Source organism: Zootoca vivipara, chromosome 16 (assembly GCF_965207765.1).
Source record: "Zootoca vivipara chromosome 16, rZooViv2.hap1.1, whole genome shotgun sequence".
NCBI classification, from domain to species: domain Eukaryota; kingdom Metazoa; phylum Chordata; class Lepidosauria; order Squamata; family Lacertidae; genus Zootoca; species Zootoca vivipara.
The window spans coordinates 39,532,426-39,556,220 of record NC_142599.1 but is presented as its reverse complement, the minus strand read 5'-3'; the positions used below and the strand labels follow the sequence as shown (position 1 = coordinate 39,556,220).

Below are 23,795 nucleotides of genomic sequence, written 5' to 3'. Positions count from 1 at the left end.
TTGGAGACATGGCAAGATGGCAGAACAGAGCTAGTTGGATGGTCCTAAGGGGGTGCCTTGTGCTAGAGGGGGCTCTGTCTGCTGGAATCTTGGGACGGTGTTGGTGGGGAACAGAGGGAAATTCATCCTGCTTTCTGGGGTGGAGGTAGAGAGACAGAAAGGAGTAAGAGAGAAGTTCTGACTCACCATCAGCACCATCCCCTTGTCCTGCAAATCTAACCACAGGAGTTTTTTCTGTGGCTATTCCTAAAAGCGTCTTATTACTATTATTAATGTACATTTACGGAGCAGACCAGCTGCCTTCACCCTGGGGGTTTCGTTGGCATTTTTTAATGCAAATCCACCCAATTTGCACCTTCCGAAATGAGAGGTGAACCGAAACGCAGCAACCCTACAAAAATTCGTGCTTCTCCAAACCTTGCAGTGCAAAATTCTCCAGCCAAGTACAAAAAAGCATATATTACTAGACAGAAGTGTGCACCAAGATGCAAACGTTAGTGTGAATCACACACAAACAAATGCATTCGATTCGTGGAAATCGCTTGCAAAGATGTGCCTGTTAGTCCAAACCTCGTACAGCAATGTGTACGCAATGAGAAATTCACTCTTAACACGAATTTTTGCAAGGTTCTCTTTAAAAGAAATAAAGAATTTGCAAATTGCTGAGGAATATGTGGAGAACTGAATTTAAGACTGGGGGAAGTGAGAGAACAGACATGGTTGGATCCAAAATTTACTAACCTGATGTTTTAATGGTGGCTGCGTTGTTCGGCTAGGGAAGGAATCACAACACACCCTCAAAATAAGATTTATTGACATACATCCTCTGGCGCAGTCAAGGGGGGGCGGGGACTCCAGAGGCCGGGGGGAGCCTCTTCTGTGCCCCCCCCAAGTGGGAAGGAGCTGCAGAAGACGCAGCCTATTCAAACATGCCTTACCCCAGGTTGGGCAGGAATCAAGGGGAGAGGAGGGGAAGATTTTGATCCCAGGACTCCACGCAAACCACCCTCCTCTGTCTGCATGTCCTAGGCTTCCAGGCACCTCAAATTCTCTGTGACCCAGTGGCTTTAGCTGGAGAGAAAGAAGTTTAATATATATATCTCTGTTCTTTTTTTGTTGTTTGTTTCCCCTTTTCTCTCTCTTTTTCCAGGTCTGGAGCTTACTGGAGGAACAAAGCCCCCTTGATGTTCTCCCCCCTTCCCCTCCTGCCCCCTCCTCTCTTCCTCTGCTCTTCTTCTTCCTCTTAGATAATAGGAAAGCCACTTGCTCTCTGAGCTCGAGGGGCACCGATTTCTGGAGACCTGGAAGGCCCCCTCAGCTGCGCCAACCAAGCCCCTCTTTGAGGGTGGGATGAGCGATGAGACGGGCTCACTATATATCTCTCTGTATATCTCCCCTTCTGCCAGCCACAGGGCTTCCCCCCCCCACTCTATCCACTCCAATCCTTGCCCCCTCCCTTCCCCCCGACCCAGCCAAGAAGCACTGCATTGTGGGAACCGGAGTCACCAAGATAAGCAGCTCAAGAAAGCCCTGCTTAGAATAATAATTTAAAAAGCAAGATCCAAGGCAGAAGGAAAGACTATCTCCTTTAGGACAAGGCAAGCTTGGACAGAAGACACTCCAAGAAAGATGGACTCGGGGCCAATCCGGAAAGGAACCCAACCTCACCTTTGGGGTCCTCGGCCCTTTTCCTCTTCAACTGTTAGGGTGCAGCAACCTAGGGACTGGGGGGGGGAAGGGCATAGGTATGAACCAATATGGGGTTTGTGGGCGGCTTGCGGGCGATGGTGGGCTCCAATAATTCACTCTTCAACCGATTCCTTACACTGATCCAGGCAGCCTCTTGGGAGAGTGAGAGAAAGCTTTGCTTAAACGAAAAGGTTGATTTTGGGACCACACAGGCCAGTGTAAAACAACCCAACCCCAAAGGAGCTCCGCACGAGTTGCTGCCCTGAGAGTGCCTCCTGCTTGACAGAAGGAAATCTCAGACCAGGGACTGACAAGGTAGCCTCCCCTGCAGGCAGCTTTTTTGGGGGAAGTGGGGGGTTTCTGTTGGATACTCGCTGCTGGCCCACCATTTAGGAGTGGAACCTTTAATCATACGATGCAGACATGCAAGAGATTAAATGGGTAGGTGCTGATGTTTAAAGCCACAGGAGCACTAGTGGAAATGCAGCCATCCTCTCCCTAAAGAAACAGCCTGTCCAAACCCTCTCTCCCCACCAGGCTTTGAAAGAGCATGTAATTATATTCCCCACCCCCTGAACCAACAACCCCAGAACCGCTCTCCCTGTTCTCTTCTCCTGGAAACTTATTGTCACCCGTCGTATCTGCATTTGGGGTGGATGGATCGGAGTGGAAACTATATTTTTTCATATCAAAGGGAAATGTGCCTCTCCTTCACCCCCACCCCCAATTATCTTGGCATTGCTATTCAGGGACCCAGAAACCTCAAAGAGGAAGGATGGGGTCAACATATCCTACAACTGGACAAGCAAACTTTTTATTTTAAGCCTAAAATGGCATGTGAGGCTCCGAGGACCCCAGATCTCCAGCCAAAGTGATTAAGACAGAGAAACAAAAACTTGAAGGCTTTTCCGGTTCTGTTAGGAGATGGCCTCTCTGGAGGAAGTGCTACATGCAAACCTGAAATTAAACCCGAACCCTTCGGCCACCGTTTCCTGCCAGCTTCCCTTTGGGCAACACAGTCTGGCTGATATAGGAGAGCCTTTCAAAGCAGGACACCAAAAACAACCACCCAGTGGGGAAGATGGAGACACCTGATCTGAGTATCCAGGCAGCCAGGACTGGAGAGCAATGGGAATGTGATGCTCTGTCATCAAACCATAGTCCTGTCAGCGTATCCCTCACAAGATGAGCAGAGACAGGCAGACTGGAAGCAGCCTATGCCCTAGGACCCACTTTCTAGGCTGATCCATAAAGAGGCCAGCTGCAAGATCTCTGAGTTGCCCACCTCTTCCAACTCTCTCCAAATCAGCCCTGAGGTTGCTGGCAAAACTTCCCAGCATTCCTGAAGCCATCTGATCGCCTACCTGCGTCCATTTCAGCCACAAGAGCTTTTGGATTAACCCCATTTTCTACCAGCTGCGTCACAGCTAATCTTTCTGCTCATCCCCCCGCCATGCGAATCGTTCTTTGGTTTTTCGGAGAGGGCGAAAGAAAGGCAAACAAATAATAATCTCAAGATAAACCAGACCTTCTTAACCTTTGTGTCTCCATATCTGAACATGCGAGGAGGGCCAACTGCCCTTTCACAAGCAGTTTTATACACTTGGTTGTCCTGCAGTGCCGTAATAGAGAGCTGCTATCCAGACCTTGTTTCTATTTGGGTGGCGATCCGAGGACACAGAATGGACTCAACGCTCACCGGAGAGGGCAAGTCAAAGGATGCTCACCAAAGCTGGATCTCCAAACACAGGGTGTCTCCTCCTAAGTTAAGCTCCTTGCTTGCCAGAAGATCCCCGTTCTCAGTACTGACTGAATTACCCATTCCTTATCTTTCAGCTCTATCAGACCCCTGACCCCAAATACTTCTCTTACCTTTCTGCTTAAAGACACCCCACACTCACTCCCCACTCTTGAGTAGTTCGGTGCGTGTAAAGTTAACCCAACAAGCCCAGAGACCAAAACCTGCTCATGACTCTTCCCCTTGCCCCACTGCAAAACAGAAGGTCTTTGTCCTTCCCGTATTTATTTTTACCTATGTCTCCCCTAAGGATGGAGGGCTGGGGATATCAAACCATAATCTCTCTCTCTCCCTCCATGCTCAGAAACCTCTCATGCTCACAAGCGCTCTGAAATCAAGGTTATATACCATGAGGAAAGAAAGAGAAGAAAAAAGAAATATATGTTTACAAGTCTCTTTTGCTGATCCAGTAATTGTAAATAATTCCATTGCGATTAGCTGCAATTAAATTTTAAAAAAGGGTTTCCAATGCATCACCATGTTACCTTTCCTGATTTTAGACGATTTTTAAATTTTTCTTTCTTTCTTTCTCTCCCTCTCTCTCTTTCTCTCTCTGTCACTCTTTTTCTTTTATTTTCCCTTCTAGGGTGGGAGGTGGGTTTGCTACTTGGACATTTTATTTAGAAGGAGAAAAGGAAAAAAAGAGAAAGAAATAAGGGGGGGACCCCCGAAATCAGAAGAACTTTTAGCGATGAGGAATTTTAAGAAAAACGAAGAGTTGGATTATATGTTTCAGACAATATCAATGCTTAAGTTATTGATTATTTATTGCCACTTACTTTTAATAATTTAATTTTTTCTGTCTAAATAAAAATAAATGAAAAGCAAATCCAATCTATGTTGCCGTCACTTTGAGGTACTGTAGTAGTTATGAACAGCTGTGAAAAGAGGAGATAAAAGGTGTACTTGATTTGGCTAACATTATCTGTCCTCCTGGAAAGGCAAGTGTTAAAAAAATTACATTTATATATATGCCACCATAAATGGTAACACACTATACCAGGTTGGGGGGGGGGTGTCAGAAAGATCACAAACAAACCATCAAAATTGAGAGATACCCCGATACCGCCTCTTCCTTTTGGCACCACATTTAGCAATGTCTTGTTAACATACACAAAACCACGAACATGTGAATGTTCATAGCATTGCCTTTCGAAGCACGAAGATTGGTACTGTATGACACAATAAAAACACTCCCACATTCAGTGAATCTGAACCTCATCAGTTGCAAAAATGCTTTCATAAACTTCATTACATCCTTTGACTTCATAGCAGACCCCGGCAAAAGGGTAGCTTGGCATGTTCCCATTTTACAGCCTAGGAAAACTGAGGCAGAGAGAGTGACCGTGCTGGGGCAGGGCTTGAATCCCTGGCCACGATCCATCGCAGAATGTGTACACACAAAAACATGTGAATCGATTTAGGGTCTCCATGAAAACCTCTTCCAGGGTTTATAAACCAGGTCAGGGCTCCCAAACTGATTTAGACGTTCCAGAACTATGGAGTGGGAAATGGCCCATGTTCCCTTGGTCGTCCCAAGCGTGGAAGGGAAATCAAGACAGCAAATGCAATCTCTATTTGCCGCTGCTGTTGCTATTCGTCTGTAAACGACACAAGACTGATTAACACACCATTTGCTCTGTGTTTCATTTTCACCGAAATGCACGGGGCTGAGGGTAACATAACGCCAGGATAATTAATTACATAGCTTATGTAATTTCACCACAGCGGACAGCAAGACAGATAACGTATTCTTTGGCGGAAGAGAAACTGCAGCAGAAGGGAAATGGCGCTGCGTGCGGCAGCGACGGGGCGGGGCGGAGAACGAGGCCACCTTGACATCCATGATGCTGAGGGTCAAATAGGCGGCAGCCCCTCTCAAAAAAACAATGAGTAGTAAATTCTAGAGGCAGTTTGGATCTGAAATCCTCCTGGGCGAGTGTTACGGACTTGGCATGCGGGACAGGAGTGTCGGTACGGTGTCCGTTTGGTCCTCCGGATGAGCATACAGAACTCTGCAGGACAGCGTTCACAAGTGGATCAGAGGTCCTGGCCGGCAAGGCCGGTTGTCCTCAACAATCCCTGCCCAGATTCTCCTCGCAGGAAGCCTCTAACAACATCATGCCGCTAAGGAGGGAAGCCACATTGGAAAGACCTGTCCTGCCTCTAGGGGAGGACGCCAAAATCTAGGCATCAGGGAAACCTGCCATTTTGCGGGCCTAATATCACAGGAAGTCCTTTGTGATGGCCTCGGGGAAGTTGGGCGCGGCCATGAGGATCCCGATGGAGCAGACGATGTGGACGAGGGCAAAGGTGACCAGGCACAGCCGGTCCAGGACAGCCGCCGCAAACTTCCACTGGCTGCAGGCGGCCTGAGCGGCGTCGCGGCCCCGGAAACACTGAGCCACGTAGTGCAGTTCCTCCAGGATGTGTCCCAGCTCGGGCGCGGCAAGCAGTTCCTCAGGTGTGGAGGCCGGCAGCTCCGGGGATGGGAGAAAAGGGCGCGGCACGTCGGGGGGCTTGGCCGGGAGCAGCGCTCCGGGGTAGGCTTGGTTGCCGTTGGCCAGCGCCATGGGGAGCCGGGCCTGCCGGGTTGGTGTGCCGCTGCCGTTGCTGCTGTCCGAGCTGCAGCTCAACAGGCTGGGGGCGCAGTGCGGGCGCCCCACCGGGTCCTCCCCGGGTTGGCGCATGCGCAGCAGCCAGGCCCCCCACTGCAACACCACCACCTGCACCTGCGTGGAAAGAGCAAGCCGGTAAGGGAGAGGGAACCGAGTTTACGGGCGAGGGGAAACGGGGACGTCATTTATTACATGAGGGAGGGTCCACAAGGGAAGGGAAGAGGGAGCGGCTCATCAGGTGAAGGTCAGCAACACCGCGGAAACCCCTGAACTGAGGCCAATGAATGTTCTTAGGCCAAGTTCCCACCATACATCTGAAGCACTATGGTGCCATTTTGGCTTCTCACAAAGAATTATGGGAACTGTCCTTTGTTAATGGTGCTGTGAGTTGGTATTATGAGCTACAATTCCCAGAATTCCCTGGAAAGAGGGATGGGCAGTTTCATTTTTTGTAATAAATTGTTATTAAATTTTCAAAAAATTGACATGCACGCTTCCATACGTAAGACATTTATCTTGTTCCAGCTTCCCATCCCATATTCCATGGTGTTTTATTTCTCCCCTTCTGCTGCACAAAACCTTTTCTCTTTTATACCAGTGTTTCTCAACCTTTTTTGGGCCAAGGCACACTTGTTCCATGAAAAAAATCACGAGGCACACCACCATTTAATAAGTTAAAAAATTTAACTCTGTGCCGCCCTATATTGACTATATAATTATGACTGTAAGAAACACTTGCCAATTGCTGTGTTGGTTGCAATCTCCTGTAATAAGGCTTCACAAGCCGCTGATTTCTCTGCCAGCACAATCCTTTGCTCAGCAAGTTTCAGGTTGAGCTCATCCAGCCAGCTTCTTTAAGTTTGTCTAAAACCACCCTCCCGTGGTGGTGGCTGTTGAGAGCTGCGCTCGCCCCACATCGTGACCCGGCCGGCTTCCTTTCCGGCGGGTTAGTGAAGGCACCTGACAAAGCAAATCGCCCTTCTCGTCGCCGCACGTCGCCGCACACCAGCCAGCGTCTCGCGGCACACTAGTGTGCTGCGGAACAGCGGTTGAGAAACGCTGTTTTATACCATCCCATCCATACTGCATTCTCCAATTCTTCCTGTTGCTCATATTTCAAATCCTGCTCGTGAGTTCATCGCGAGTTAAATAGCCCAAAAAGTGTTTCCGGCCTTCCACAAAGCAATCATCGCTAGATTCTCTTAATCTGGCTGTTAATTTGGCCAGTTCTACATAATCCATCGCCTCACTTATCCATTCTTTGGTGGGATCTTTCTCCCATTTTTGTGCATAGAGTATCCTAGCCACTGTTGTTACATACGTGAAAAAGAGGGGTGGATGCTTAAGCTCTGTGAGAGGTATAGGGTCTCCTAGCAACCAATCTCAGCACCCGTCACAAACTACAGCTCCCATGATTCTCTGGGGGAAGCCATGACAATGTTTATGGTGGGATCCTAGTGATAAACAAGGCAGCGATTCTGAAAGGGGATTTTTAAAAGCGCTCACCCATCTTGGCATGCAGCCGCCGTCCGGGTCGTGGTGATGGTACTGGAGCACAAAGACTGTCGCGACCACAGAGAGGCTCACCATGCCCATCGTACTGGCAAAGTATTGTCCTAGAAGTGGGGAGAAAGGGCTCGGAGGATTCTTAAGTGCACATCAGGGCATGGCAGGAAGGGTGGGCAGGTCTTGCAGGATCACACACTGCCTGATTCACACTTCCTGAATAAAAACGCTAAGCAACAAACTCTCCGAAACTTTTTCCAACCAAAACGTGTACGAAAATGCATATGTTACAGGGGAAAGTTGCAGGAAAATAAATATATTTTCCTGAGAACAGCATACAAAAATGCATTGCATTGGGGGAATTTGCTTGCAAAATTGTGTATATTCGAAGATGTGCAGTGAAACAATCATGAAATTTTGTGCTTGCTTTTTAAAAACGAAAAGCGACACAGCAGCAAGCTGAAAACTGGAAAATGAGAAACTGGAATTGACAGGTTTGTTCATCCCTACCTAGCAGCGATATCCTAATTATTGTTTCTATAACATTTGCCTGCCTTCTGCTGGAACGCAACTAAGAATGAATAAGTCCATGGAGCATAGCTGTCAAGTTTTCCCTTTTCTCACGAGGAAGCCTATTCAGCATAAGGGAATTTCCCTTTTAAAAAAGGGAGAACTTGACAGCTATGCCATGGAGGGACAGGTGTATTGACAGATGTGAGGCTTAAATGGAACTTCCAGGTACAGGAGCAGTATACCCCAGGGATCAGGTTTTTTGCATTGCAGGGGGGTAGGCTCAGCCCTCATGGCCCCTTCCAACCCTACAGTTCGACAATTCTATGATCTCTAAACCTGTACAAAGTGTGTGCATGGCAGCCCATCTGCATCACATTTAGGAGCAGAGAGCACAGGGCAAAATTAAGCACTGCCCACCGCTGGGCAGACCAATCCGTCTCCAGATCTCCCTCCCGTACATACCTATGAGCGGAATGGAGTCGGAGGTGGCCGGCATGACCTCCGCCACGAGCAGCATGAAGACAGTGAGCGAGAGGAGAACGGTGATGCCTGTTGGGGGGGGGGACACAGGCTGTTATTCCACTGGGTTTGGAGGAGTGTCTAAGTGAGAGAGGCAAAACAACAACAACAACCCAAGGAAAATCTGCCAGGAGGCTCAGCTGCCTTGACAACACTCCTCTGCCTCATTCCTTCCTTCTGCAACATGGGTGCAACAAACACCAAACTTCCTCATAGGGCTGTTGTGGGAATCCACTCAGATAATACCGTATTTACGAAGGGCTTCAAATGCCAGGGCTTCTGCTAGGTCATGAGTAGGCAAACTAAGGCCCGGGGGCCGGATCCGGCCCAATCGCCTTCTCAATCTGGCCTGCGGACGGTCCGGGAATCAGCGTGTTTTTACATGAGTAGAATGTGTCCTTTTATTTAAAATGCATCTCTGGGTTATTTGTGGGGCATAGGAATTTGTTCATTTATTTTTTTCCCAAAATATAGCCTGGCCCCGCACAAGGTCTGAGGGACAGTGGACCGGCCCCCTGCTGAAAAGGTTTGCCTACCCCTGCTCTTGAGGAATGAAATTATCTTCCTCTCCTTCCAGGGATATAAGCTGGTGACCGTTGAGACTGATGGGGCAGAAGGCAGGGAATCCATCAGTAGGTGGCGCCAGAGAGCAAATGGCAGGTGGAGCCAATGCATTCTAGTTTTGAAAACGTTTGCTGACCCCTGTGCTAGGTAGTGGAAATGGGGGGGGGCACACAGGCAATAGTTTGCGTAATTGTTCGGCTTGGATTGTTCTGCTTACCCAGGGAGATCTTCTCTCCGGAATCAGCTGGCAGGAGGAAGACCAGGAAGGTCATGGCTGAGAGGAGGAGGCAAGGGACCAGCATGTTGAGGGCGTAATAAAGTGTTCGGCGCCGCATGGTGACCGCGAAGGTGACGTCCAGGTAGGGCTCCCGGCAGCATTCGTAGAAAACTTTGTTCTGACTGCCAGGCACACCTGTAGCAAGTGAGGAGGCAGAGGGAGTCAGCGTACGCCAGAGAATCAATCCGTTTCAGTTTCTTCCTGTTTCTCATGGGTTGTTTTTTTTGCCCCCAGCCTGAGGTTCAGTTCTCCTCCACATGCCCACATCAGTTTGCAAACTTGCATTTTAAAAAGTCCTGCCGCACACCATTTTTGCAAAGCAATTTCCTAATACATTTTTTTTGCACTTTATATGCGTTTTTATGCACGCTTCACCGCAGTATATGCACTTTCATAAATATTGCTCGGCATTGCAAAATTTGGAGATGAGTGAATTTGGGAGGGTGACTTTGTTTAATTCATGTATTAGCTTGGAAAACGTTGATTTGGTCAATTTGGGTTTAAATGAGAACTCAGTTGAATTTCTCCCCCCTGCTGAGCAACAGTAGATGGTCTAACGGCATTCCAGAGATCTGTGTGTACAGGATGAGGTCAGTTGGCCTCTGGTACCCTTTACAGGGAATTTTCACAAGTTTGATTTTGTCACGCCAGTCTAAGAAATCTGTCCCAAATGACGCCCCTCTCCTTTACTCAAGTCTGCAAGGCCCAGGACTTCCTTTGCACCGGGCTTCATATATATGCATTTATGTGCACATGTTACCCAGGCAGATGCAATTTTGTACTCCCGACTTGGCTGTAAAACTGCCCTGCTAAGTGCAGATTCAGAAGGAGAGCTGCGTTCCAGTTTGCACTGTTTTTCAAAAAGCGTGAACGAGGCAGGTTAGCCTTTAAATGAGAACAAAGCTGAATTCCTTCCCCCATCCCTAGCCGCAGGAGCCCTATTGTTTAAAATAATAATAAACCCAGCCTCATGAGGGCTAGGACCTTTAAGCTGGGTTTGCTGGAAGTTCCCACTTACCCATGAGGTCCCACTCGCCACTGGCAACGTAGCCAGAGGTGTCCGTCTCCAGCATGCGCAGGTCAAGCAGCCAGCCGTCGTACGTCCAGGAGCCAAACTTCAGGTCGCACTTCTGGGTGTCAAAGGGGAACCAGCGGACGTCGATTCGACACGTGCTTTTCAAGATGCCTGGGGCAGGGGGAATGGGCCAAATGAGCCACACCAAGGTGTGTTGTTGTTGTTGTTGTTGTTGTTGTTGTTGTTGTTGTTGTTGTTGTTGTTACGAACCGAAATTATATACGCAGCCAAAATGCAAGGGGAAAGACAGGCTGAAACAAGGACTTTTGATCATTATGCTGGTTTTGACCAGCTACAAAGAAAGCTGCTTTTTAGAAGCTGCCGCCAGGGGGAGCTCTAATTTAACATAACTGTTGTCATCGGTGACATACCTTGTTTTTCCATCTATAAGATGCCCCCATGTATAAGACTATTTGGGGGGGACTCCGATTTAAGAAAATGGGGGGAGATACTATCCATGTATAAGACGAGCCCAGATTTTGAACATTATTTTAGAGTAGAAAAACCATAAGTCTTATACACAGAAAAGTACGCTACTTTGATGAAATGCATATTTTGTTATGTGCAAATGGCTTTAGATACCTATTAGGTCCATAAATTACCATAGAGCATATATTCAACACAAAAAACTGTGACAATTTGTTGTTGACAAAGGACAGCTGGACATAGAAAGGGCCCCATTACCTTCAGGAGCTGAGGGCCTCATCAAACCCAAATCCAGCCCTGAAATGATCTGCAGGCAGCCAGTTGGGCAAGCCATACAGGCTAGCTATCTATAAATTGGATGGTTGTGGGAAGAGTTTCTTTGAAGCTCCTACACAGACTGATCGGCCGCAAACTGAGGCTACCTGGGGGAGTCACTTTGCCGCTTGTTGAGGGCTTCCAAGTGACAGGTTGAAGTGCTTGCTTGGTATGTATACATTGCTTGATGTTTAGAATAAAATCTTTAATCTTCTCACTCACTTGTCTTTTGTATTACTTCCGAATCTCATTTTAAAAGAACCACCTTGCCTTTGGCAAAAGGCACCACCTTCCCGCTATGTGACACCGAAACGGCCTCTGGATCTCTCCCTACGCCTCTCACCTGGGGGGAGCCACTGGCAGTAGCCGCTGGAGTTGACCAAGATGTTGGTGTGGAACGTTGAGTCAAACTCTTCATTGGCACTGGGGGGGGGAGGAGAAGGGGAGGGGCATTGAAGGAAGAAGCTCGGTGAAATCAGATTTTGTTCTTTAATATATCATTGCCCCAAACCCCTTAGCTACTACTGTACACGTCCAACAACATATGATAAAATGTACCTTCACATTTTTACATTTCCTTTACATTTCCAGCATGTACCTGACATACATTTTTGCTAGTTTACTTGGCGTCAACTACCATCTAGAGATCATCTTCAATTTTCTATGTTAAGCATGTTAAATCAGATTTCTTTCCGGTTGCTTCAACTGACCATCAGGGCCTGAGGGCCGGATCTGGCCCAATCACCTTCTCAATCCGGCCCGCGGATGGTCTGGGAATCAGCGTGTTTTTACATGAGTAGAATGTGTCCTATTATTTAAAAGGCATCTCTGGGTTATTTGTGGGGCATAGGAATTCGTTCATTTTTACCCCCTTCAAAATATAGTCTGGCCCCGCACAAGGTCTGAGGGACAGTGGACCGGCCCCCTGCTGAAAAGGTTTGCCTACCCCTGCTCTTGAGGAATGAAATTCTCTTCCTCTCCTTCCAGGGATATAAACTGGTGACCGTTGAGACTGATGGGGCGGAAGGCCGGGAACCCATCAGTAGGTGGCGCCAGAGAGACAATGGCAGGTGGAGCCAATGCATTCTAGTTTTGTCCCTGCAAGTGGCAAGACTGAGGCTAAGGAGGAGGGGGAAGGTGACAGAGCAGGACCACCCCCTTGGGCCAGATGTAATAAGATAGGCAGGCAGGTTGGTGGGGCAGCGCCCCATTTGCCCTAAGGCGCCAGCCGCCACTGTCTGCCTGGAGAAAATCTGTCTTCAGCTCAAGGGGAAAAGGCTGGGATGAACCCCCAACAGCATTTAAGCCTGCAGCCATTGGTACAAGACATTTGTTATGTTGTTGTTGTTCTCTGTTACACTGATTCATCGCCCGGCACATAACAAGTCTCTGAGAGCCTTACAAAATATAGAAGTATAAATACTAGGGGAGAGGGGGGAGAACAATGTGTTTACAATGAAAGCCTGTAAAGCAGACACTTTAGCGACGCAAAACCCACCATCTGAAGACAGCAGAAACAACCCTAATCCAGGAGGAGGAGATACGTTTTAAGCAGGTGCCCAAAGGATGCTGTTGTTGGTACCAGGTGGGTTTCATTGGGGAGAGTATTCTGCAAGGCTGGAGCCAACACCAGAAAGGCCCTGCCCCTTGGTGCCACCCTCTGGACCTCCCTCAAAAGGGGGCATCCAGAGGAACACCTGTGAGTCCAGGGAGGTTTGTATTGGTGGGAGCGCTCCAAAAAGAGATTGCTCCTTACAAAGCCTTGCAAAGGTTTCATTCTCTAGCTCAGGGGTCGCCAATGTGGTGCTCTCCAAACGCTGAACTGCAACTCCCAGCAGCCCTAGCAAGCCCAGCCAATGGCCAGGGATGGTCAGAGCTGTAGTCCAGCTGCCTTGCCGAGTTCCTTGACCACTGGTTGACTTGGCCACCTGCCTCTTGTAGCCCCCCCCCCAGCCCAACTTATTACCCACCCAGGTAAAGGTAAAGGTAAAGGGACCCCTGACCATTAGGTCCAGTCGTGACCGACTCTGAAATATATAGCAATATAGAAATAATAATAATAGGAAGAAGAAGAAGAAGGTGGTAAAGGGTCCCCTGACCATTAGGTCCAGTTGTGGCCGACTGGGGTAGCGGCGCTCATCTCACATTATTGGCCGAGGGAGCTGGCGTATAGCTTCCAGGTCATGTGGCCAGCATGACAAAGCCGCTTCTGGCGAACCAGAGCAGCACATGGAAACGCCGTTTACCTTCCCGCTGTAGCGGTTCCTATTTATCTACTTGCATTTTGACGTGCTTTTGAACTGCTAGGTGGGCAGGAGCTGGGACCGAGCAATGGGAGCTCACCCCGTCACAGGGATTCGAACCGCCGACCTTCTGATCAGCAAGCCCTAGGCTCAGTGCTTTAACCCACAGCGCCACCTGGGTCCCTGGGAACACCACAAAATATGCCAGCTACAAGCTTCTCCCACCTGTTGTACAAAAGGATGTCGGGCTTCCAGACCTGGTTAGCTGCGAACCGCAGAGTCTTCACGCCAGGGTATTCCGATTCATTCCACTGCAAGTAATGGTCGTACCAGTACTGAGGGGTGAGAAAAAGCAGCGTTCAAGGGACCCTGCCAATGTTTAGTTAAGTTAAGTTAGGGATAGGGTTAGGGTGTTGTTGTTGTTTAAGGCAAAGTTGCCAATATTTAAGGGCCCATTTGTTCTCTGACCCCAGGTAAGCTTCATCTGAAGCAACACAATGCATTGCAATAGTTACCACTACTTGGGGGGAAGCAAGGTAAGCTTTGCAAGAGCTCAGCTGCGACAAACAAATAAAAGTAGCAAGCAAAGTGAGCTTTGCAAGAGGTAAGCTGCTAAGATCAGAAGAAGAGCCACTGATACAATGCAGTTGATGCTGCAGTACAACAGGTACATCTGGTTTCTCTGCCTTGTGGTCACCCCTGCTCCCCCCCGTAAGCCATGACCTTACCATCTGCAGCCAGACATTGGTGGTCAAAACTTGGTTTTTCTCATCCTGCAAAAAAAGGGGGGGCGGAGTGGAAAATGTTAAAGGCTCAGGAGTGAGGCATTAAGGAACTTCAGATGGCAAATAAGGAGGAAAAGATCCCTAGTGCATAATGTACAGGTCCCACTAAAACCCCAAGATGGACAGGGGAGGGGAAGGGGAAAGTGAAATATTCAATGTGCATTGTTTCCATATAAGCCTGTCCAGGCTCAGGATCTTACCACATCCATGATCTGCATGAGGCTCAGGGTGAAGTGGACGGTTATGGGCTGTGCGTCATCCCCCACCGGCCTTTCCAGCGGGGTATAATTCTCCATCAAGGCTTTCAGCAGCTGCCGCTGGTAGACGCCTCCTTGAGAGCCTGCAAATCACACAGGAGCATGAGAAGAGCCTGGATGCTGGATCAGGCCCCTGGCCCGTCTAGTCCAGCATCCTGTTCTCACAGCGGCCGACCAGATTGCCTGTGGGAAACCCGCAAGCAGGATCCGAGCACAAGAGCAACTCTCCTTCCTGAGGTTTCCAGCATCTGTCCTTAATAACTCACAACACCGTTAAACTACAAATCCCAGTATCCTTTGGGGGGAAAGCCAGGACTATTTAAAGGGGTACGGTAGTGGTTTTAAATGTGTGGTGCAGATGAGGACCTGGTATATCTTCAACCAAAGAGAATGAAGAGGACAGGCTGTTGGAAAATGTACCAAATGCAGCAGAGAGAGCAAAGTGGCGCATTTCTGCCGAGACACAAGGGATCCTCGTGAATACAGGAGTGTTACAAATGCACGAGTGTTCTCCTGCTTCCACCTCTCACGTGCATCTGGTGAAGTCATTTTGTCCATTTTACTAATTCGCGGTTTCCTTCCTTCCTTGGGGCGACAGGGGTGTGAGAGTCCTGGCTCCTGGGGCTGCTTCTCCCATTTCCACCTGGCTCCGAATCTTCAGTGCCTCGGGCGATGGCTGGAGGGCATCCGTGAGCTTCTCTGGCTGTCATTCGCTGCTAGCAGAGCCTTGAAGCTGCGGCCAACGAGCCTCTCTGGGCCAGAGGCCTTAAACGAAGCCAAGGATTGAAGGCTGGGAAAACCATGGAGCTGAAAGCCTGGATCACTCCTTCGTTTAGAACAGGGGATGAGTTCGGAAGCTCAGGAACACCCCGGTTCGAAACTCGCCTCTGATCCCATCGTCGTCACCACCTTTATTGTTTTGTTTCTAATTTACTTTCCAAAAGCCGTGAGCCCTCTACACATGTCTACCTGGAATAAGCGGGGATTGCTCTCAAATGTGTGCAAAATCAGAATTTACTGGTAGAAAACATGTTAAAGACGCACACCTTTGCTACACAGGCCTGCTTCCCTCTACTGTATATTTTTTTTTCATCGCTTGGTGCAATCATGGCATGGGGATTTTACACGGGGGTTGATGTGAGCCAGCAGGTACCCTGGGAATAGCTCAGTAGTAGAGCAGAATGGACCTAGTTCAACCCCATCCATCTCCAGGTAAAAACTTAAGAGCTTGCAGGATGAGGCCAAGGGCCCACCTAGTCCAGCATCCTGTTCTCACAGTGGCCAACCAGATGCCTCGATGGGAAACCAACCAAAGCAGGATTTGAACACAAGAGCAACTCTCCCCCTTTGCAATTCCCAACAGCTGGCAGCCAGAGACATCCTATGTCTGGGCGTCAAGGGAGAGCATGGTCTGATCCTCCACCAATATATGGAATTTTCCTTCCAAGCCATCCAAACTAAAAAGCCTCAATGGTATTTATGTTTGTGGCTACAGCAGCAAGGGTTCTCTATGCACAGAAATGGAAGGAGGAGAGAAAACACCCTCAAACCTTTTCTAGCCTATATAAAAAGTTATTTCCCCTATGTGAAGACCACAGCAGGCTTTGAAGTGTAAGAAAATAGCAGAATATATTAAGAAACATGTTAAAGAGGATGAAATTAGGTAAGACGGAAGCTTGTATGTAATTTGGGTTATAAATATCGACATTGGTTGAGCGGGGAGCCGCTAGTTTTGTTGAACTGGAATATAACAGTTGAGTAACAAGTGCAACTTTAAAGATGGATAAAGAATAAAATGCTATTATAAAAAAGCCATCCAAACTGGGGACTTGGGATGCAAGGCAGCAGGTTATTAGTCACAGCAGACGATCCTGACTCAGACAGACCAGCTTCCTAACTCCATGTTAAGCAGCTTGAACTTCCTATCTTCATCTGTGACTTCATGAAGAATAACAAAAGCAGTTTTTCTCTGTGGGGATTAGAGTCTCCTTCATCAAATACAACAGGAAAGGTTACCCCCTGTTGGCAGGTAATGGGTGTTTTTTAAAAGTAGATTGCCAAGAATTTCTGGATCCCCATCGTTCAACTGTAGCAACATTGAAAGGGCATCTCCCTATCCGCAACTTCCCGAAGTTAGGCTGCTGTGATGAAAAAAGCTTAGGGGGGAAAACCAGAAATGGACTACTGTCTATGGACTGGGTTGTTGCTTTTTAATGTAAACTGTTCAGAGATGTTTTGTTTCCTTTTTGATTTAGCACCATTTACAGCCACGAAATTAAAAGACGCCTGCTTCTTGGGAGAAAAGCAATGACAAACCTAGACAGCATCTTAAAAAGCAGAGACATCACCTTGCCGACAAAGGTCCGTATAGTTAAAGCTATGGTTTTCCCAGTAGAATGCCCTCCCACTAGAGGTCAAAGAGAACAACAATTACCAGACCTTTAGAAGGCATCTCAAGGCAGACCTGTTTAGGGAAGGTTTTAATGTTTGATGGATTTCTGTATTTTAATGTTTGATGGATTTCTGTATTTTAGAATTTCTGTTTTGTTGGAAGCTGCCCAGAGTGGCTGGGGGAGCCCGGCCAGATGGGCGGGGTATAAATAAATTATTATTATTATTATTATTATTATTATTATTATTATTATTATTATTGTAGTGATGTATGGAAGTGAGAGCTGGACCATAAAGAAGGCTGATCGCCAAAGAATTGATGCTTTTGAATTGTGGTGCTGGAGGAGACTCTTGAGAGTCCCATGGACTGCAAGAAGATCCAACCTATCCATTCTGAAGGAAATCAGCCCTGAGTGCTCACTGGAAGGACAGATCCTGAAGCTGAGGCTCCAATACTTTGGCCACCTCATGAGAAGAGAAGAATCCTTGGAAAAGACCCTGATGTTGGGAAAGATTGAGGGCACTAGGAGAAGGGGACGGCAGAGGACAAGATGGTTGGACAGTGTTCTCGAAGCTACCAAAATGAGTCTGACCAAACTGTGTGAGGCAGTGGAAGACAGGAGTGCCTGGCGTGCTCTGGTCCATGGGGTCACGAAGAGTCGGACACGACTAAACAACGAAACAACAACAACAAATGGAGTTATCTGACCGCCGAGCCATCTGAAGGCAATCCTGTATAGGGAAGGGTTTTTAAAAATGTTTTAATATGTTCTTATATATGTTGGAAGCTGCCCAAAGTGGCTGGGGCAACCCAATAAGATGTGTGGGGTATAAATAGTAAAATTATCATTATGGAATGAGACGTCCCTATTTTATTTGGAGAAATGTTGGAGGGTATGGGAACAGTCTCCCTCGGGTAGCTGCAGACTCTCCTTCCTTGGAAGTTTTTTAACAGAGGTTGGATTGCCTGTCACGGACGCAATACTTGAGATTCCTGCGTTGCAGGGGGTTGGACTAGATGACCCTTGGGGACCCTTCCAACTTTTTAGTTTAGAGAAAATGGTAAGAAGTTGCACGATAGAAGAGTATAAAATTACACATGGCACAGAGAAAGTGGATAAAGTTTTTCTCCTTCCCTCACAGCCCCATGGACACCCAAAGAAGCTGGACATAGAGGGAAGCTTGCGATGGGCTTATGATCCCAGGAAGGGGACAGTCCGCCCCCTGTGGATTGCCTCCACCCCACCTGGCAGCCAGAGGGTACAATGCCTCTGAACAAGGATGCTCTAGGGATAAAGAGGTGTTGACAGGCCCCTTTCCTCTTCATACGCCTTTCCCTGATCCCTTCTGAAAGGCGTCTCAGCTGGTGTCCGCCAGAACCTGCAAATCCCATAAATAAATTAAGCGCCACTGAGACTGAAGCACTCTCCATTCCTCCTGTGTTTGGAATCTACCGTCCTGCCAATTTCAGAAAACGCAAACCTCCAGTATTGTGAGAGGTTGGGATGGGAGAAACAGCCTTGCTGTGCACTTTATCACACACCCACTATTGACACAGCAACACACACACACACACACACACACACACACACACACACACCGGCCGGATCCATCCTGGAAGAAGACAGAGGGAGGCGGGTGGAAAGGGATGAGGAGGTGGGCCCCCTTTTAACTTGAGACCCTAAATGAAACTGACAAGGCAGCCGGCCCATTCTCCCACCTTCTGAAGAAACGGAGGCTATGTATGAAATTAAACTCAGCAAGCATGAAATAAGCTAGGCAGTTTGGGGAGGGGGTGTCGGGAAAGCTAGACAACCCAGTCAAATTTGCTTTCATTCCTGCAAACCGTAAAAGCCGAGGAGAGAAAGAGAAAAAGGATGCTTTATAGGAGAGGGGAAACCAACCCAGGCCCCAATTCTTCTCCCTCTTGTAAGGACAGAAAATCGAGAGGGGTTTCGTCCTGACTCCAGCTTGAAATCATAGGGCAGAAAGTGGGTTTTTTCCTGACATCTTGGAAGATCAAGAATATCTAGTCCTAAAATGCTAAAAGATCTTGCAGTTTACAGGGGGAAAGACAAAAGCTTTCCTTTTAGAAAAACACCAGACCTGTTTCAAAGCCCTGGGAGATTTGAAAATGTTTCGAGGTTGCTTTTTATCTCTCATCCAATCCATCCTGGAAAATCCTTCCTGAAAAAATAAAACAGCTGGAGACCTGCTTCCCTCTGCCTTTTTGAGGTTTTCAGTTTCTTGTGTTTCATGGCAGGGAAAAGAAATGAGGAATATTTTTGCATACCTGGTCAGGGGAGGGGAGAGAAATGGGTGTACAGAAAATAAAGAGAGCAAGTTACCTTGGAAGAGAAGGAAGATGCTCAGGGCACAAATCTGAGCAGAGGGTTCCATGTCTGCAACTGGATCGCGAAAAGGAAAGGGGGCAGCAGGAGACCCCCAAGCTGGTGCCAACTAGTCTGCTCTCCTCATCGCGCTCTGTACTGGCTCAGCGGAGGACGCACAGCTCACCGAGGGAACCAGCGAGAATCTTTATTTAGAAGAGAGGAGGCTGGGGAGGGGATGGAGAGGAGAAGGAAAGAGGAGAATGAAACATCATCATTGCCCACTGGATGCTTTTCAGCTCTCATTAATTCAATCATTTCAGTGCTGTTTTGGCTGGAGAGATTTTAAGAGCCACATGAGCTCTTTAGAGGTCAGCATTAATGGGACTTAGAAGGGGAATTAATTTCATGGCATCTCTCTCTCTCTCTCTCTCTCTCTCTCTCTCTCTCTCTCTCTCACACACACACACACACACACACACACACACAAACACTAAAAGACCATTAGAGATTAGGCAAACAGGAGATGAAGGAGAGATTGAAAGAGAGAGGCAGGTAAAGTACCGTATTTTTTCGCTCCATAAGAGGCACCTGATCATAAGACATACCTAATTTTTAGAGGAGGAAAGGGGGAAAGCCCTGTTTTGGGAGGGATCAGCTCACAGTTATGCAGCTTCTTTTGCAAAGGGGGAAAGCTCCATTTTTTTGAGGATCAGTTCAAAGTTGTGCAGTTTCTTTTGCAAATGGGGAAAGCCCTGTTTTGGGGGAGATCAGCTCACAGTTGTGCATCTTTTTTGCAAAGGGGGAAAGCTCCATTTTTGAGGATCAGCTCAAAGTTGTTGAGCTTACTTTGCAAAGGGAAAAAATCCTGTTTTTATGGGGTTCAACTCACAGTTCTGCAGCTTCTTTAGGAAAGGAAAGGGAGCCATTTATACAGTTTCCAGACAGATAATCTAATCAGCCAGTCACATGTCGCTGGGGAAACAAACAGCCTCTGTCTGCATAACATTCAAGAATGGAGGCCTGGACAAGGGGGCAGGCCGGGAAGGGAGCTAACATCCCTTATCTCCCTCCCCGATCTCTTGCAATCAGCTGCTGAGAGGCTTCCTTTCAACACCCTCTTCCCCTCTTGTTAGCCTTTAACTCTTTCTTAAAAATAAAATAAAAATCATGATCTGCTTTTCACCCCTGGGCAATTTGGCTCCAGGGACCATGCATTCGCTCCATAAGATGCACAGACATTTCCTCTTACTTTTTAGGAGGAAAAGGGTGCATCTTATGGAGTGAAAAATATGGTAGATTTGCCATGCAGTCATGTAGATGTATACGCCAAAGGAAGTTCAGAAAGGAGCTGATCTCCCCGCAATAATTGTGCTTAATATTGTGAACTAAAATCAACAGAATCTTAAGGATGGGTCTCAGGGATGAATGAATCTGTCCGTTTCGGTTTCTCTGGCATTGCTCGTTTTTCCAATCTCAAGTTCATTTCTCCACATTTTCACACGGTCTCCTGGTTTTATTTTCAAAGTCCTCGCAAAAAGACATCAACTTCAGGGCTCATTTATCCATATGTGCATTTCCTTATACTCATGTTCTCCTATTAGGCACATCTTTTTGCAAATCAACTTTCCGGGATATACTGTACTTCTGCATGTTATCTTCACCAATATGCACATTTTCATGCACACTTTGCCCCAGTTGGTGTGTTTTTTATCACAGCACTTTTATCACAGCTGCACTGCAAAAATTCAGGGAAGTGTGAATTTCGAGGGATGGCTGAGTTTCGGTTTGTGCATGGTTTTATAAAGTGCAAAATCAGGTAGATTCGCCTTTAAGCACGAACTGAATTCAATTTATCCCCGTTGTCACTAATAGATACGCAAGGTAGTCAGATTGATGAGCAGATAGCCTGGAGAGATAAACCAGATTAGACACAGGGAGAAAGATTTGGACCAGCACATGAGAGCGACCGCACCCTGGGTCATGGCTTTGACTGGCCGGCCAAGTGAGGGCGGCCGATGGGTCTCAAACCCTCTGTGAGCTAGGGACTTCCCCTGCATGCGAAGACAGGCTCTGAAAGATTGTGCTGACAAGACCAATAGTGGGTCCCGAAGGTCAAGAAGGCGGTTTTTCTACATGCTGTAGTGTAGACAAAGGAAAGTGAGGGGCAAATGGGGCTTGTAAGCCTGGCAACGAAGCCCACCTAGAAGGAAAACGCCGATCCTAAACCTCTCCTGCCTTGCAGGATGTCTTCAGGAGAAGAAAAGGCTCAGGAGTAAACCCTACACAAATCTGAAGTCCCTAAGGCGGTTGGATGGTGCCTTGTATGCCTCCTTCCGGCAACTCCTGCAGCCAAGGTGGTGTCAAACGTCTTGCTCTGCTTTCCTTGGGTGAGGTCTTGGTCATCTGGGCAGCTCAAGACTCCAGACATGTTTCCCATGCTTACGTCCTGGCGAGGTCACTTTGGTTCTGCTACTGCGGTGGTTTGACTTCACCCCCACTGTCTCTTGGGACAGACAGATGCCAACAGCAATATAAAGCTTTCAGTTGCTGAAAAAACTTCACATACATGGCTTCCCTCTTGTTATTATTCCCATAATGCAGATGGGCAGACTGAGATTCGGAGAAACATGCCCAGTTCCACTTACCATTTGCCACAGGGGCCATTTTCCTTTCTACAACCCTAACTATCTTAGTTGGCGTTCTCTGAACACATTCCGGTTTTGTCCACAAACATGAGAGCAAGAGAGATTTCTGCAAACGAACCATAGCAGGGATCATTAACCTTTCTAAAGCACATTTGGATTTTTTAACCAAGTGCACAGGGCTCTCGCCTACCCAATCACTTCTCTGCTGCCTCTGCTGTTGGGGGATAAATAATAATAATAATAATAATAATAATAATAATATAATAATATTTATACCCCACACCCATCAGCCATCTGGCTGGGTTTCCCCAGCCATTCTGGGCTGCTCCCAATAGAATATTTAAACCACTATAAATACATCAAACATTAAAAACTTCCCTAAACAGGGCTGCCTTCAGATGTTTTCTAAAAGTCAGGTAGTTGTTTATTTGATGCCATATGAATTTTGTGTTCCTGCTTTGTTGTGAACTTCCCTGTGATCTTTGGATGAAGGACGATATACAAATGTAATAAATGACCATATCAGCCCCCAGCAGCAAAACAGAAAGAGATAAAACCCATATTGACACTTTTTGTTTTCCAACCAAGTGAAAGTCAGACCCAGGAGAATGAACCTGAGCCTTGAAACCTGGAAGAGGAAATCGGAAAGAGCATCACTATTCCCAGCTTCCTCCTTGCCCTTCTCAATGATGCAGATAGAGACCTATAAGCTTAGCTAATTAGCTAGGCTAGAGGCCTATTGTTTCTTTGTAGTGCCTTAACTTGTGCTAGGAGCAGCTTTACTCCCAAGGCTGCTAATACATTCCTAAGTGTCTACATTTGAAAAGGAGACTTGTGCTCTGCAACAAATGTGCTAACCCCCTCAGGTAGAAAGGAATGCAGAGAGATCACATGCAGTGGGCGGCTGCTTGCAGAGTTTATTTTGCTACATCAAGGCAATCACCCTCATCACCTCCTCCCCAAGGAAGCAGTGAGTTGCAGGCGGGCAGCTCAAAGGCTTCCAGGGCACCAGGGGAAGACCACAAGGGCAATCCTAAAGTCTGAAAATCCTAAAGTCTGTTGTGCTTCCTTGCTGTTCTGGATGGTTTCCTAGCTTGCCAAGCCGTTGAGAAACAGATGTGTGCTGCTGGACGACACAGTCAATTCTCCTACGGAAGGGTTGGCCAATGTGGTGGGAGACATAAAAAAAAAAGTTACTTTCCTGGCATGGGCTAGTTTAGACACGTGTTCATTCGCACAACCTCTTTGCTCTCCATTTTTGGAAAGGAAGATGCACGCCTGGTATGCCGTTTGCCACGATGGTCCTGATCCCGTCTCCTCGCCCTGCTAGGATCCAGCCACATCTCGCCTCCCAAACCGCAGCATCTGCGTCTCTCCTTGGCCACTCTGTGCAGCTCTGCTCTGCAGCATCTAGGACCACCTCCAGGCCCCGTAATGCAGTGGGAGCCATAAATCGTGCCGCCGCCACTGCAGAAGCCAGCAGGGGCCAAAGCTCTAATTGAAATCAGGCTCTTGGCAAGAGGGCGAGGGGTGTGCGTGATATAAATGCCCACGTAAGCAAAAAGAAGAGAAAGGTCTCCTTTCCCCAAAGCTGAGAATCGGGAGAGAATAGCACTCAGGTTTTATTTTGCCATCCGGAACTTAGCAGCCTGCAGTGGGCGGGCAGGAGGAGCCCGAAGCAAAAATAAAAATTAAAAAGTCAAAAGGAGGTAGCTACATGATCTTTGCTTCGCCAGTGGTGATTGTTAGGATCCATGTTCAGCAACCAGTGCGGCGAGCAACCAGAGTTCCAGCCTGAAGGCCGCATTCCCTTTCAGGTAATGTTTTGAGGCGCACATGTC

At 47.6% G+C, this 23,795-nt stretch overlaps 2 protein-coding genes across 2 annotated transcripts in view; one reads left to right on the top strand and one right to left on the bottom strand.

Annotated features, from left to right (window-relative positions):
* Positions 1–3,960, top strand: part of LOC118075759 (CUGBP Elav-like family member 3) — a 67,235-nt gene extending 63,275 nt beyond the window's left edge. The window contains exon 13 of the mRNA XM_035097965.3: positions 1,151–3,960. The gene's annotated coding sequence lies outside the window, so the exon portion shown is untranslated. The remainder of the gene's footprint in view (positions 1–1,150) is intronic.
* LOC118075945 (neuronal acetylcholine receptor subunit alpha-7-like) lies at positions 3,875–19,533 on the bottom strand. Its single transcript, XM_035098374.3, has 10 exons — positions 19,325–19,533; positions 14,529–14,668; positions 14,272–14,316; positions 13,769–13,878; positions 11,644–11,723; positions 10,503–10,670; positions 9,425–9,619; positions 8,587–8,673; positions 7,612–7,721; positions 3,875–6,219 (listed from the first exon to the last, which is right to left on the bottom strand). The coding sequence occupies exons 1-10, from the start codon at positions 19,374–19,376 to the stop codon at positions 5,713–5,715; spliced, it is 1,494 nt and encodes a 497-aa protein (XP_034954265.3). The 5' UTR covers positions 19,377–19,533; the 3' UTR covers positions 3,875–5,712.
* Between the last annotated feature and the right edge of the window lie 4,262 nt (positions 19,534–23,795).